This window comes from Phasianus colchicus, chromosome 28 (assembly GCF_987193195.1).
Source record: "Phasianus colchicus chromosome 28, bPhaCol1.hap1.1, whole genome shotgun sequence".
NCBI classification, from domain to species: domain Eukaryota; kingdom Metazoa; phylum Chordata; class Aves; order Galliformes; family Phasianidae; genus Phasianus; species Phasianus colchicus.
Window position 1 is genome coordinate 1030152 of NC_143463.1, and position 16247 is coordinate 1046398.

The following is a 16247-nucleotide window of genomic DNA, read 5'->3' on the forward strand; positions in this document are numbered from 1 at the left end:
AGCATGAAGATCACAGCCATTCCCTTTCTCCCACCTCTACGGGAAGCCAGGCAGGAGGTGATGAGAGGGAGGGGGAACAGGGCCCTGTAGCACAGCAGTGGGAGGAGTGCTTTTTCCTTCCCAGAGCCCGTGCAAATGTGGCTGAGTGCTGGCTGAATGCCTGAGGTTCCCATGGCTGAAAGGAGCCCTTCTGATCTTGTCCTGCCCAGGAGGCCCTGGCAACACATCTCTTCTTCTCAGGAGCTCCTCTAAGCCCTTCCTGTGGTTCGCAGGTGTGCACAGTGCCATGCTGGTGACAAGGCCATGCCCTGTGAGAGTTGGCTGGGTGCAGCCCCGCTGCCAAGGCCCTCCCTGTGCATCTGCTCCATGGTAGAGCATTTTCCTGTCCCCCCTGCATGGGCCACTTGTAGCCCCTGCCCTACCTGTGGCTCAGGCTGCTGCAGGGCTCCCAGTCCTACAGCCTTACAGTCTCTGTCCTTTTCCAGAAGCACAAAGTAATTCTTTCTCAGATATTCTGCGTCTTCCACCCACTGCTGTCTCTGTGACCCTTCTTCTCTTACCTGGGGTCTGAGTTTGTCCCTGTATGTGTTCCACACTCTGGCATGCTCTGTTCCCCCCTCTACAAGACCCTGTTGTGTGTGTTTCATGTTTCTTTAAGTGCCAGTTGTAGTTCTGTTCTCACATCAATCAGCTTGTGGTATAATTTTCTTGCAAAGGCTTTTAGGTGAATTTCTGAGAATAAAAATGTGGAGTGGAGAAGGCAGCCGTGAAGGAGAGGAGTTCCTCAAAACTCTTGGTCATCATGGAATGCACTGCTGTGAAAGCATGGAGAATTGACATGCCTGAGGAAAGGGATGCCATCCTGTGGCACCTGGGCAGGCTGGAGAGGTGGGCCCATGCCAAGCTCCTGGAGTTCAACAAGGCTAAGCGCAAGGTCCTGCACCTGGGTTGGGGCAGTGCGAAGCACAGATACAGGTTGGGTGGAGAATGACTTGAGAGCAGCCCTGAGGAGAAGGATTTGGGGGTGTTGGTGGGTGAAAGACTCAGTGAGAGCCAGCAGCGTATGCTCGCAACCCAGAAGGCCAACCAGATCATGGGCTGCATCAAGAGGAGTGTGACCAGCAGAGCAAGGGAGGTGATTCTGCCCCTTTGCTCTGCTCTTGTGAGAACCCACCTGGAGTACTGCGTTCAGTTCTGGGGCTGCAACACAAGAAGGACATGGAGATGTTGGTGTGGGTCCAGGTGAGGGCCATGAGGCTGATCAGAGGGCTTGAGCACCTCTGCTGTGGGACAGGCTGCGAGAGCTGGGGCTTTTCAGCCTGAAGAAGAAAAGACTCTGAGGAGACTTTATAGTGACTTTCTAGGACCTGGATGGGGTACGCAGGAATCATAGAATGCCTCAGGTTGGGAAAGACCTTCCAGATCATCAAGTCCAACCTCAGCCTAACTATACTACCCTAATTTTAACAATTTGTCACTAAATCATGTTCCTGAGCACCACATCCAGACAGTTTTTAAACACATCTGGGGTAGTAACTCATCCACATCTCCCTGGGGAGCCCATTTAAGTGCTTAACAACTTCTTCTGTAAAGAAGTTTATTCTCATATCCACCCTAAACCTCCCCTGGTGCAACCTGAGGCCATTTCCCCTCATCCTGTCACTAGTGGAATGAGACCAGCTTGCTCCTCTTTGTTAGGCAGTTTTGCAGCCAACCCTCCCCAAGCCTGTAGGATTGCCTGGAGTTGTTTGACCAAAATTTGGCCCTATTGGAACTCATACGGTTTATCTCAGACCTTCGATCTGGTCTATCCAGGTCCCTCTGTACTGCCTTTCTGCCATCCACTGCCATCCAGCTGATCAACTTGGTGTCATCTACAAGCTTACTAAGGGTGCACTTAATCCTCTCATCAAGGTCATTGATGAAGGTGTTAAATAGGAATGGCCCCACTACTGAGCCCTGGGGTGCACCTCTTGTAACTGGCCACCGGCTGGGTTTAAATCTGTTGACCGCTTAACTTTGATATTTTAACTTAGGTGAAAGACTGGTCTTCATTCTCAAAGCAGAATTGGAGTAGACCAACATCAGGCATCCCTTCCAACTTCCAACCTTGGCAATTCTCTGGTTCAGTAGTTTAGTTCTCACCATCTACTCTCAATTCTTTTACTTGAATGGGACAACCCTTTTGTTTTCTAATGCTGTGGCTACAGTGATGTATATCGTGGGCTGTTAACCAGTTATACATTGCAGGTTTTATGGGACACTCATAAAAATGTTATTCAGTTGTGTGGTTCAACCTCTTCCTGTATATTGTCTACAAATTGATCTAGCTTCTCTGAAACATCTGTGATGAAAAGTCTACTGGGCTCAGAAATCTTGTCACTTTTAAGGATTGGTGTGAATCTGTTTTGCCCTTGTCCCAGCAGTTTCAGGGATCATTTTGTGTACGTATGAAAGGGAGAATACAGACACCAGTGAAATTAAATAACGTGATTCTTAAAACGAGATTTTTTCTGCTCAGTATGGAACCAAAAAGAGAAGATGCTCTCTGGTTTTTGTGTGTGTGTGTGTTTGTTGGTTATTTTTTTCCACACTTGTGTCTACATTGGAGTGTTAGAGGGGTATATGATGAGCAAATAAAAGTGTTAGGCAGTTTTGAAATTGGTTTAAGGCTCTGATAAGGTATTAGCAGTATTTTTCCTGTTTTGTATTGTGTTTTGGATTTTTTGATGGTTTGCCTGTGTAAAGGTAACTTTAGGTTACTGTACATTATGTTCCTTTTCATAATATTTTCTAGATTAACAGAAAATAAAACTTGAACTCTTTTGAAAGAGTAGAAGGCTTTTGCAGAAATAAATTCTTTTTTGCCTGTTTTGATCTGTCTTTTAGGTCCCTCCAGGGGGTAACAGGAGCCAATATGAAGAGATTGATATTCCCGTTGCTCTGCTCAGCTATTCTGATATGTTAGATATTGTTAAGGTAAGCTTTATATTCTGATTTAAACTATTTTAAATGATTCATTGGTCAACAGAATGCGTAGCTCATATTGGGAGCTCTGGATCCGTAAAGAGTTATACTCAAAAAGGCAGTACATTTTATTTTTTAGAAATGCTGTTGTCTTAGGAGGTTATTTCTCATCTTAAGAATAAAAACAGAGCCTCGTTCTGGAAATAAATACTACAAACAGTAGAGCTAATGGATTGCTTTAAAGGACTTGCAATAACACTTCATTATATAATTATAGAAGCCTTAGAGTTGGAAGGTACCTTTAAAGATCATCTAGTCAAACTCCACTGCAATGAACAGGGGCAGCACAGCTGGATCATGGTGCCCAGGGCCTGACCCAGACTTGCCTTGAATGTCTCCAAGGACAGAGCATCCACTACAGCTCTGGGCAACCTCTGCCAGTGCCTCGCCACCCTCACTGTATAATGCTTCTTCCTTATATCCAACCTAAATTTCCTTGTTTAAGCTTGGAGTCATTTCCCCTTGTTCTATCACAGCAGACACTGCTAAAGAGTCTGTCCCTTTCTGAGTTTGCTAATTGAAAACTAACTGAACCTTTGCTGAGGTGGCTTTTTCGAAGTCTACAGTGCTAGTTATGTAAAAGCATCAGGGAGCCCTTATCAGAGGGGATTCAGTATCTTCGTGTATGAGTTTTTCTGAGTATGGCAAAGTGGTGATTTTAGGTAAAGTAACCTTTTTATATGAATCAGTTATTTTATGGACAGTAAGATATTTTCTAAAAAAATAAAACCCACCTTGATGCCACTTCTGTTTTTGATGGATCAAGAGTAAGGGTGTTGTTCTGGATAGTGTCCAAAAGTGTGTCAGATATGCAAATTAAAATACTCCTGTTAGAGGTAAGAGTTTCATCACCAGACAGTTCTGAAAACTCCCTGCAAGTTCTGAAAAAGCTGCTGCCCTGACTGCTGGAATTGTGGGCACCATGTAACCAGGACACTGGTTCTGAGGACCAAATCCTAATGAAGATGTGGATATTAGAAGTTCAATGATACGTGCCTTTCAAAAAACAGTAGTCTATAATATTAAGTCCACTTTTAAAAGCAAGTTGGCTAGAACTTGTTCATATCGTGCACTAAGGAATTTGTTAGTTCAGTGGAATTAGCACAGCATAGAAAGGAGAGAAGAACAGTTGTTGCTGAGGATCCACTGTCCGTGCTGTATATCTTTTTCAGCCTTGCTTTGGAATAGTCCTAATTTAGTAGTGTACTTTGAATGCTGTTGGCTTGCCCTGCCTCTAACACCTAGCTTTTTTTCTGTTTAAATATTTTTACTAAGGAAAAGTAATATAAAAAGCAAATTTGAGAGATTTAGAGTAGGGTGGTTCTTACTAAAGAGTGATCCCCAAGTTCCTCCATTTGTTCTTGCCTCTGCAGAGCTTTGGCAGGTCAGTGAAGGGAGCAATGTATGCACCAAATGAGCCTGTGCTCGATTACAACATGGTCATTATATTTGTCATGGCTGTGGGGACTGTGGCAATTGGAGGCTACTGGGCAGGAAGCAGAGATGTGAAAAAGTGAGTACTGGGAAAGTAATGTGCCAATTTTCTTCTTGTGTTTTTGCCTGGGGTGGGGGGGAACCATGGTGGTGGATGGTAGCTGTGCTGATGAGGTTTAGAGGCTCTGCAACTGGAGTTAGGAAGATGTTAGCATGATGTCTAAGAGCCCTTAAGCTTGATGTATAATATTCATGGACAGTACCTTAATGCTTTACCCTTTTTAAAAAAAAACAAAAAACCCATACACTTAAAAAACCTCAGAAGGAAAATTGGGTTGGAATCTACTTCCTATTTGGGCTTTTCAAAGATTCATCTTTAAAGATCTTATGTGAAAATTATAGAAATGTATTTTGCTGGGATAGTGTAAAACAGACAGATGTCTGTTAACCATTAGATGGTTAACACCATGTTCATTTTGAACGTTTTACTGAAACTTAGTGGCTACTTTTCATGAGTAGATGGGGAGAAGGAGATCTATGCTACACATTTCCAACATTTGCTTTGCACAAGCTGATTCCGTAGTGATTTTCAGTATTCAGAGTTGTTAGTTAATGAAAAAACAGTACTCCTTATACAATAATTCAGTGACAACCTGAGTGGAAATACAGTCATTATTTCCCACCCCATGTAACTTCCTGAAGATGCAGTGCCCTTTATTTTGCTGCAAAAGTAATGGTCTGACTAATTCTATTTCTGTTTCAGGCGATACATGAAGCACAAACGTGATGATGGGGCAGAGAAACATGATGATGAAACAGTTGATGTGACTCCAATAATGATCTGTGTGTTTGTAGTGATGTGCTGCTCAATGCTGGTCCTCCTCTATTTCTTTTATGACCACTTAGGTACTTTTAAAGTTGCATTTTTGTTGACATATCTTCAGTAGCACTGGTCTGCCTTTGCACGTTTTTAAGGTAGAAGTGATTATGAAACAACTGTCCTCTGCCATGTGTTCTCAGTGCAGGTAGACTGTAGTGAGGTTGGATTAGGTGATCGCAGTAATTCTTTCAAGCATTAAAGCCTTTCATGTATATAAGAGGTGTAAGTCGTTAAATCTTTGTTTTTCGTCAGAGTTTACCTCTAACTCTCCTTTCTATTCTTAACAAGTTTGAGGTTTATAAGTGTGGTAAGCTTCTGTTGATGACTTTTTTGGTCAAGTTGAAGAGTCATAAGATGTTGACACTCTTCCATCCTCATTTTTCTGAGGAAGCTGTGAAAGATGTATCCCATCTGTGTTTATTCATTTTGTTATTGAATGGTTTTAAGAGTTCCCTTATGAAATTCGTATGAACTCGTAGTGAGAAGATAAGTACTTCACCACAAATTGCCTCTTTGGCTTATGATTTAATGGTGTGTTTAAAGAATATTAGCAAAGAGCTTTTAATTTGTTAAAGTAGCTATTGCATGAAGTACACCAGAGTAAAATATGATGGAGATGGATATTTAAAGGGCATAAATCTAATCAACAACTATATAAAATCTCTGTATCTGTATTTAATTTTCACACATGAGATTTAAGACTGTTTCTCATTCAAGCTTTTTGATTGGAAGAAAGCATCTCTTACCTTCTTGGACTTACCATTTTTTATTTTTCAGTCTATGTTATCATAGGAATATTCTGCCTGGCTGCCTCAATTGGCCTTTACAGTTGTCTGTCTCCTTTTGTAAGAAGATTCCCATTGGGAAAGTGTAGGTATGTGGCAACTTGAATTTTTTTTTGTAGGCAGAAGTATACTTTTATATTGTGTATTGTGTTTATTATGTTTATATTATAATATATAATATATTAATATATTATATTAGAATAATATAATATTGTATATTAAATTATAGGGTAGGTAAGGGATTTACAGGGTAGTTTCATGTACAAAAATGTCTATGAAGAAGCAGAGTAATTACACAGGTAACTGTACCTGTTTGTGTTTCACTTGCAGAATCCCAGACAACAACTTGCCTTATTTCCACAAGCGTCCACAGGTCCGGATGTTGTTGTTAGCTGTGTTCTGTATCTCTGTCAGTGTAGTCTGGGGAGTCTTCAGAAATGAAGATCAGTAAGTATATATTTTAGTTTCTATACAAGAAGACTATAGTATGCATGATGTGATAAGTTATTGACATCTGCAGAAGCAGACTCCTATCCTAAAATTTAGGCATTACAGTAAGGAAACTAGAGACCTGGACAGAAATCCATAGCTGTTCCTAATGTGCTTTATCTTTGCCTGGTTGGTTTAAGTTACAGAAAACTTTCCCTTCTTAAACCTGAATTTCTCCCAGAAAATTCAGGCTTAATTTGGACTGGAGTCCCAGTCAATACTCTGATCTCAGTGGTTTCAGATTGCTTTACAGAAGTGATGTAGAAATTTGCACAAGTTGTATAATTTATTCCTTCAGATGGTGGTCTCCTTGAGCATTATTCTGAGAGAACAAGAGCTATGATGATTGTCAGATCTTTAGAGAATTGTTTACTCGTACCAGACAGCTGAAAGAAACTATGTCCAATATTGCTGTGGTACTTCAGCAATTGTAGGGAAACCCTAGTGTTTTGTAACTCAAATCCTACTTCAGTTTTATCCTAGTGACCAAGAGTAAAGCAAAGAGCTTTAGTTCTTATAGACTTAATTTGCAAATACAATCAACAAATAGCCCAAACTGTAGATGTCCCTCAGCATGCAACTCCTATACATTTATACATGAGTCAAAAGACCTGAGGACTTCCTATTTTGGTATTCATGGTCACGTTGACCTCTTCCATACAGGCTGAGAGAATTCAGTGTGGGGAGATAATAGGGAACTTCTTGCCCCGTTTTCAATGTACAGCACTCTCTAATGAACACCAGCTGTTTTTTCACGTGTTGAGAGCCAAAAATCTTATCAGATCCTTTGTATCCTCCATGAAGAGGATCAAAGCCCAGCACTGAGGGTACAAATGATTGCTGTACTTCAGTATTGCAGTACAGCTATCTGTGAGGACTTCCTCACATTGCAAGGTCACTGGTTTGTTTTTACCTGGGATGTTGCTCAGAAAACTGACCTTTTCCTCTTGCTTTTAGTCTAGTGGATATTAAAAGTTCTACAGAACTTCTGTCAACTTTAAATGCACATCCTTCTTCCTGCAACTTTATCCCCTATTTATACCAGTGCATGAAAAAGATACTTCATGTTTTATTTTTTAGTACCTACCATTTCACACACAGATTTTGACAGCAAGATTGCAATTCAGCCCCTCTGTATTTGATGACCACTAGTTAAAAATTTATTCCTACTTGTTCTGGCATTCTTCCCTTCACTGAGGTTGCTAGACAGGAGATTTTCAGCTGTTTCACCCAATGAATAGATTTTAGCAGCCTCTGAAGGGATTTGTGACTTTTTGTGGATGATTCACACTTTGTTCCCTTTGAAGAGTGTGTCATTTTGAACCTGCCTTTTGAAAGACCGGCATACAAAGATGTATTCCACTAGGATAAGTTACTGTAAATCACAATAGAATGATTCTTCATTATTAACCAAGAATGAATCTGTTTTTCTATCCTGGTCTTTGTTAGTGACTATACCAACAGCAGCTATGGCTGCATTTTTATTTTTTAAAATGAGAGAACAGTGTATCTTACGTGTGAGACAAGGTATGTAAGTAGATTTTAAAATATTTTGTCACAGATTTTAGTAGAGCTAATTTAGTTGTCTATTCACACTCTCTTTAAACTATTGTGACCACAGCGTGTTGCTACTAATTTATAATGATAGGTATAATCTCTAGTGTTTCTTCAGAAGCATTCTAAAACTAATCATTCATGGGGGAAAAAATAAATTCAGATATTGAAAAGGATTACATTCATAGAAAAAGTAGAATTTAAAAAGCAGCTAGTGGCACTAAATACATATGAAAATTTGGTGTGTAAGCTTAATCACACTCTGAGATGGTATTTGTTCAAAGACCTTTTGATTGCTCTTAAGACTGCAGAATTGCAGGGATTGGAAGAGGGCTCGAGCTCGAGGCCAACTCCTATGCTAAGCAGGCTCCCTACAATAGGTCACACAAGTAGGCATCCAGACGGGTCTTGAATATCTCCATAGGAGACTCCACCACCTTTCTGGGCAGCCTGTTCCTGTGCTCTGTCACCATTACACTTTGCCCATCATCCAGAATATTAATATTTATGTTAAACAGGATTGGACCCCAAATGGACCATTGGGGTACACTGCTAGATACCAGACTTCAACTAGTCTTTGTGTCACTGAATCAGCACGCTCTGAGACTAACCTTTCAGCCAGTCATCAGCCTATCTCACTATCTGCTCATCCAGCCTGTGTATCAACATCTTTCTACGTGGATCTGATGGAAGACACTGTGCTGAAAGCCCTCCTGAAGTCCAGATAAACAATATCCATTGCTCATCAAAGCAACTAGTCATTTCATTTTAGACAGTTATCAGGTTGGTCATCACAACTTTCCATTTGTGAATCCATGATAACTACGATGTTGATTTGAAAAAAGTGTTTTTTTGTTCATTTGTCCCAAGCAGGTGCTTAGTGAGAACAAGACTTAATCTTTTACAATTTCCTGCAAAAATGTAACTTTTTTCTTTTCCTTTAGATGGGCCTGGGTTCTGCAAGATGCTTTAGGAATTGCTTTCTGTCTTTACATGCTGAAAACAATTCGCCTGCCTACATTTAAGGTATGGATGTTAAACAGATGTTTAATAGTTGTATAGTTGAACTGAGGAGTCACTTACAATGGAGTATTCATAAACTTGATATAGTGTGTTTAGATTGTCAGAAAGCAGGGAAGTAAAGGCAAAAAGACCAGCAGCTTACTCTCGAGTTTTCTCTGTCAAGCTTAATGAAGAAAAATAATGAATCTGGTATATGCTTCAAGTAACTTCTGGATTTTGAGTTTTGCTGGTTAAGGATTTTTCAGTAACTTAATCACACTCCCTTCTTTTAAACTCCCTAATTCATCAGCATCCTTCCTAAATGAAATAACATACCATAGAACTAGATGTAGTCTTCCAGTAACATTGGAATCCCAGTAACTGTAGAGATACTATAAGGTTCAGGAATCACGCTAGCAGTGACCCTTGCATAAATCTTACTCTTCAAAGCTGTTGTTTTGCATAATAATAGGATGTTCTCTATCCTATTATTACATCTGTGATTTTTTTTCTCATCCTATCATATCAAAGATGCATCAGTTTACAAATCAGTTGGTTTACTTATCAACTGCACTGCACCTGTAAACTTACCTTCCATAAAGTGGTGATTTCATGTTTTAGGTTTTATTAAAAATCAATGCTGAAGCTTCAGGTCATGCAGATGTCATTAAATGTGATTACCTCATATATTTTGCTGTTTGTGGAGATCTGTCAGCTGCGATTTTTCAATTCTTCTCTACGTCTATTTTGCTGCAAATTAAAGTAGAGTAGCTTACACCCTCTGCTTTAGTTTGTTGGGTTTTTTTTCCCCCCAAAATAACACACATTGTGGATGCAATATTCTGGCTCCTTCCAAGTCTTCCAGAATGTATTCAGCACTCTAAAATAAAAATTAGCATTAACATTTAGTTGTTTCTCAGGCAGCACTTTCAAACTCTGTTCCAAGTTATCTGTACCTGTAAATTTTGTCCCATGTATATTGGCCAAGAAAATCTAAATACTTCTTTAAACTTTATGTAGCACACTTCAGAAAATACAGAACTTTTCGCTATTTCCTAAAGTGTTAAAAGAGTATTTCCAAGTTTTACAGCATCAGGAGTTTAAGGGACTAACATGTGATTTTCTTTTATTAGCTGCACATATGGTGATATTCTTCTGTTTTTAAAATACTTGGGAATTCACATTTTGCTTTTAATACTCTTGAGTTGCTGATTACTCTCTGCTATCTACTAATGCATAGTATATAATTGTACACCAAGTATCTTGTCTCTTTCTCCAGGGTTGTACCTTGCTCCTCCTCGTTCTTTTTGTCTATGATGTATTCTTTGTATTTATCACACCGTTTCTAACAAAGGTAAGTGCAATATTTCTCTCATGCCTGCTGCTCACAGAGCAAAGCAATGGCCTATTTATCTGTGTTCCTAAATAACCCCTGGACTGCTGAGTGATGTGCTCATTTACAGCTTTGCCATTTTTTTTCTAGACTGGAGAGAGTATAATGGTGGAAGTGGCTGCAGGCCCATCTGATTCTGCCACTCATGAAAAGGTATTGTATGTAGTCTGAATATAAAGCATTACGTTCCAGCTTTTAAGATTTCATCTTCTGTAAAACTCAAAGACCACAGATCCGAAATGGAAATGCCACTCCAAAAAGAATTTTGCATGGAAACAAGCACTTTAGAGTTCTCTGAAAATCTACAACAGAAATGAGACAAAACAGACTTGAGTGACTCATCATGATAGGTTTGGTCTTGAATCTTGCTTTTAAAAAAAGGAAACTGATTAACTTGGTTTCACAAAAACATGAGCCCGTATCTGAAAATAACACTATTCCTAATGAAGTATATCCATTTTTTACCAGAAGCATTTTAATTCATATGGTGTTTGTCTCTTTCTTCCTCTCCAGCCAGCCCAGTTTTGATAACTGTTTTATGAAAAGCTGAGGTGAGGCAATGGGGGGGAAACTTATACTGGACACAGAAAAGAGAAGTCAAAAATCAACAGTTCTGTGCCATTATAGTATAATTAGATACAATTACTTTGGCATTAACGTAAGCAAAATAAATAGTCTTTGATGTTATGTATTAGAATATATATGTTTGCCCTGAGCCTTGCCCTACTGTGTCTCAGCTCTGCAAATTATATCGTAAGCAGAAACTTCAAAAAACACCCACAAAAGTAAGTCTTCGGAGTGATGGAGAAAATGACCTTTTATAGTGATTCAAAAATCTTCGCACTTTTGATACTTTCACTGCATCCAGTAGAACCAAATATAAAGCTATTTCTTATGCATGTGGCAGCTAACCTCAGTTTTTCTACAGTTAAAAGAGAGTTCATACCCTATGGCATTTGAGGACTTTTAAGTTAATATACAGAGTTGTGAAATGTCTTTCTTACTGAGAACTTAAATATTTCATTGCTCTCATGTCATAGAATCATAGAGACACCAAGGTTGGAAAAGACCTCCAGGGTCTTCCATCCAACCATCCACCTACCACCAGTATTTCCCACCAAACCATGTCCCTCAGTACCACATCTAAACTCAACTACAGTTTGTTTGTTGTCAGTAATGTTAACAAAATATACTTAACATAAGGATTTATAACGTGAATATATATATATGTGTGTGTATATACATTTGCTCTATCTGTAGTCTTCAGTTTCAGCACAACAGGAACAAGATCTGGTGTCAGTATATAGAGAAAAGTTTTTTCATAGGGCTTATGTCTCTTTTATTCTAAGCTCCCAATGGTCTTGAAGGTCCCACGACTGAACTCCTCCCCACTGGCTCTGTGTGACAGACCTTTTTCTCTCCTAGGATTTGGAGACATCTTAGTTCCAGGTATTTCTTCTTTGCTGTGTTAAGAATTGTACTTGTTGCACTGTCAAATTAGTTCCTCCTCTTCTTCCATTTCAAACGGAAAGCTTGTTTTGACTTGTGTAAACTTGGTAAATTTCAAAGTATGCCTTTTTCCTGCACTTCTTTTCAGCAAGAAAATGCATTTTAATTTTATGTTCAGTTGCTCACTCAGTGAAGTAAAGAAATGTAGAGAAATTTGAAGAATTAATTCTGCAAATGGTGTTTTGATATAGACATTTTTAATGGTGTGATGATGAGGAATCTACTCGTCCCTTTGCCCATGATTTGAGATGGCACATACCTGACCACTCAAAACTTAGTAATTACTAATCAGACAACTAATCCAGTGCTACCACCACACCTCTCAATGTGGCATCAGACAGTATCTGGAAGTACACCTAATGCTATTGTAGCTGAAAAAAATGTGTATTCTGGCTTTCAAACTTCTGACAATTTTTTTGTTTGTTTTCTTGTGTAGGGAAGCTTCAGCTGTTTGTGCTTTCCTCCCTCCCCCAACCCAATCTTACACTTAAAATTGTTGCTTTTAGAATATCATGTCTGACAAAATTATATCACCTCTGGAGTTATATTTCTTGTATTGATCTTCATGTACGGAGCTTCAGTTAGTTGGGAGAGAGATACTTCACAATATGTAACAAATGCTATTCATTCAAATCTGGTCCTGCAGGATCTCAGTATCTGTAGATGTTAACGTAGCTATTAGATTGCTTTGGTTGTGCAACTGCCTGTAAGCTGTGCAGTTTCCTGAATGATTCGCTCATAGCTCTTAAACATGGGAGTACAAAAGTACTGAAAACTATCTTAAAAGTTCTGAGATTGATGTTTTCATTTATCTTAATATGTGGATGGGTTGAAAACATGTTATAATTCTCTTTTCTTTCCTAGGTTTACTGGTGGCCTATTGCCATAGATTTGATATTCAGGTGCAATCATCCAGAGTATATTTTGTAGCCTGCACAATAGGTATGTTTAACACTGATATTTTGACGCATAGTATGCATTGTTATACTTGCTTAGGTAATCATTCTGGATTTTTTGATTAACCAGTCCTTATGTTTCTTGCATATGGAAGTTCAGATTCAAGGATATTTTATTTTGACTTTGTTCTTTACTTTTTGTGTGTTCCAAGACTTGATGGCATAATAAATTACTTTATAATGTTGTAATACCTTCAAACTGGTTCTAAATTGGTTCCAAACTTTAGTTTGTAGAATCCAGAGTTGGATGTTGTGGACTTCCAAGTGACTGCAAAATACAATCTTACTTTGTTACAAAGACACCAGAAATCTGTATTCATGCCAGCAAAGACTTAATTTCCTCAAAGTTTTCTGCCAGTATTCTGCTTTAGAAATCCTTGTAAAAATAGCTAGGTTCTTAGGAGACTCAAAGCAAGGATAGAAAAATCCTTTTATTTCAGTGTTTTTTTTTTCTATCAATTTCTGCAAGAGTTGACATTGTTATTGCAGGAATGAAAACTACCCACATGCCACACTCTATTAACAAAATTAGGATCAGCAGGATGAGAAAAGTGATTCTTCCCTCAGTTTGGCTCTTAAGACTGAATCTGGAACACTCTGTGTAGCTTGGGGATCTTTTGAGAGACTTTGTCATGCTGGAGTAAATCCAGTGGCTGGATGCTGAAGCGCATGGCATTCAAAGAAGAAAAGGCAAAGGAGAGAAGATTCTTTTGTTGTCCGCAGTTATCTAATGTGAGAATGTGAGAGAAGTCTGAGTGTAGTTTCTGTAAGTGTATAGGGAAGAGATATTATATGAGGGAATGAACATAAGTCACAAAAAGAAAGATTTGAATTAAATATAAGGAACTCTCTCTAATCTAAATTGATTTTGAACAACTGGATAAAACTATTACTGAGTGTTCCAGTCATTGGCTTCTGAACAAGTCAGTTGGCTCTGAAAATGTAATTGAAAATATTTCCACATATTGCCATATAAATGCTCTTGTTCTGCTTATTTTCTGCAGAATGCTTGCAGTACTTAAAGGGAAAATAATATGTTATACAGCTGGCATTGTTATTAGTGAGAAATAGCCAAAGACCATCCAAACAAGAAGCATGTATTATATCAGTCAAAATAACCATCTGTTCGTAAATACAGTAAGAGAAACAAAATATTTTATTTTCTTTCTCTGAAAGTGGTTAGGATAATTTTTTTTAATTGCACAGTGTGTACTAGGCCAATCACAGTACTCTCACAACATCGTGTTGTCAATAGAAAGACAGCAGTATCTCAAAGTACTGTTCCAAATTTATAACGTATATACTCTGCTTGTGTTTTAAAAAGTTGCTTTATATATTACATGAACAAAGAATCCTATAAGAATGCTTATTTTGCAAATTATTTAGTTGCTCTTGTGTCAAGCTATGCCCAAATAACTACTTTTTTTGCTAATTTTGTTTCCTTCCAGCATATGGCATAGGCCTTCTTGTGACCTTTGTCGCCTTGGCGTTAATGCAGATGGGTCAGCCAGCTCTGCTCTACTTGGTACCCTGCACTCTAATCACCAGCTTTGCTGTGGCTCTTTGGAGAAAGGAGCTTGCAATGTTCTGGACGGGCAGCGGCTTTGCGGTGAATACCAGTTTGATATGAGTGTCTTCAAGAAATACTAATATTATAAAAACCTAACTAGAATTAAAGTTGAGTAAAATATTGTAGTATTATCCACCAAAGCCAAATATTTTTACTTTTTTTTTTTAATGCACTTTTTTTTCCCTAAATAATGTTTTCATTTTCTTTCTTTAATGTTTATGGCCACTTAAACTGACTAGTGAAAAGTAAAGTAGAACCCTGTCTATCCTTCATTCTGCCACAATTTTACTGGTTTGATCTTTGTTGAAAGTATCATTGCCATTTTGGTAAGTAGCTCCTTAAAAAATATTTATCTTCCTTTTTTTTCCCTAGTCTACTGCTTATAAAGATCTAGTTAAGTATATTGAATCATCACTTTGTTTCTCTGTGGTATAAATGAAACTTTTGATTCTGAATGGAATAATTTCTATTATAATGCATGACTATAGATTGTGATGAATTACCCCAAAGGAAAGAATCCATCTAGCTGGAGATTCTCTCCCAGTGAGTTTTATTTTGTTCTTCGGTTATTTTTTTATAACCTGCATAGCCTTCCTATAGAGAACTGATTTAGATATTGAAGAAAATATTAGTGATCATCCAGAATGTGTTGGAAAAGATGCTGGTTGCCATGCACGGATAGTAAACGTGATCAAAACCAGAGAATGCAGAAGTGCCAAAGTGCTGTCTGCTTGTTCCTGAGTAATCAACAGAGCACGTCTGATATCAGTGAGGAATCATCCAGCTACAGATTCTGTTTCTTTCATCTTTTCCAGACTTTAATTCTTTATTTCTGTTAATTGGTACAGCACATCTCTTTGGTCATTATAGATTGCTTACAGTTCCTGAAATCGTACAGATGTTTCTTGTTTCAGGGTCCTTCAATACAAACATAAAATGTGATGGAACTGCTTGAGCCAGCAAATTGCATTTCTTATTACTACAGAAAGCCAAGTGGTATGCAGTTAGCTGGGTAGGGCTTGCAGGAAATCTGTCACAACTGATAAACCAAGAATAAGGGATTAAAACTACTGCTGTTAACATCACCCAAAGATTACGATCAAATAAATGAAAACCTTATAAACCTGTAATAGCAGGACTCCCAGGAGGAACTTAGCAAATAAGTTCTTCCTCACAAACAAAATTAAAAAAAAAAAAATCATAATCCGTTAATTCCTGCATCTCTTATTTGGAGGAACAGCATTTCCTGGTTACAAATCCTGTAGGCATTTCACTGCCTACACTCAACCAAACACTCATCTGCAAGTTGTTGTTTTCTTCTTTAGGACTATGCCATTTAATAATAGCTTCCTCCCATAGCCTTACCAAAATTGTCTTAAAATTTTAGACTAGAAATCATGAGTTCGAACAGAGGTTCAAAACTAAACTTTTATTGTGAATAATAAAAGTTTGGTGGGTTTTAAAAAGCTATTGGACAAATCCCTGGAACAAAAATCCCCTTTTGCACCCTAAATGGCAAAGGTAGGATAACTGTATGTATGTGTCTGTCACTGGAGAATGGTAAGGGATCTTGTGCCTTTTGTCTTCACCTCATGTGACCATTTTGATCATACCTGATACCTGGCTGGAGTTGAATATGTTTGTTGTA

At 38.4% G+C, this 16247-nt stretch overlaps 1 protein-coding gene across 4 annotated transcripts in view; it reads left to right on the forward strand.

Annotated features, from left to right (window-relative positions):
• SPPL2B (signal peptide peptidase like 2B) overlaps positions 1-16247 on the forward strand; it is a 34164-nt gene that overhangs the window by 11029 nt on the left and 6888 nt on the right. For 3 of the 4 annotated variants that reach the window (XR_016460229.1, XM_031610535.2, XM_031610536.2), the window contains exons 4-14: positions 2890-2979; positions 4401-4540; positions 5225-5367; positions 6119-6215; positions 6457-6573; positions 9114-9195; positions 10451-10525; positions 10655-10717; positions 11914-12013; positions 12938-13015; positions 14478-14638. Coding sequence is in view for 3 of the 4 variants with exons in the window: in XM_031610535.2 (XP_031466395.1) it covers positions 2890-2979; positions 4401-4540; positions 5225-5367; positions 6119-6215; positions 6457-6573; positions 9114-9195; positions 10451-10525; positions 10655-10717; positions 11914-12013; positions 12938-13015; positions 14478-14638 (1146 nt within the window). In the remaining variant the exon portion in view is untranslated. Of the gene's footprint in view, positions 1-2889; positions 2980-4400; positions 4541-5224; positions 5368-6118; positions 6216-6456; positions 6574-9113; positions 9196-10450; positions 10526-10654; positions 10718-11913; positions 12014-12937; positions 13016-14477; positions 14707-16247 lie in introns of all 4 variants that reach the window. The other variant, XM_031610537.2, reaches the window with a different exon arrangement.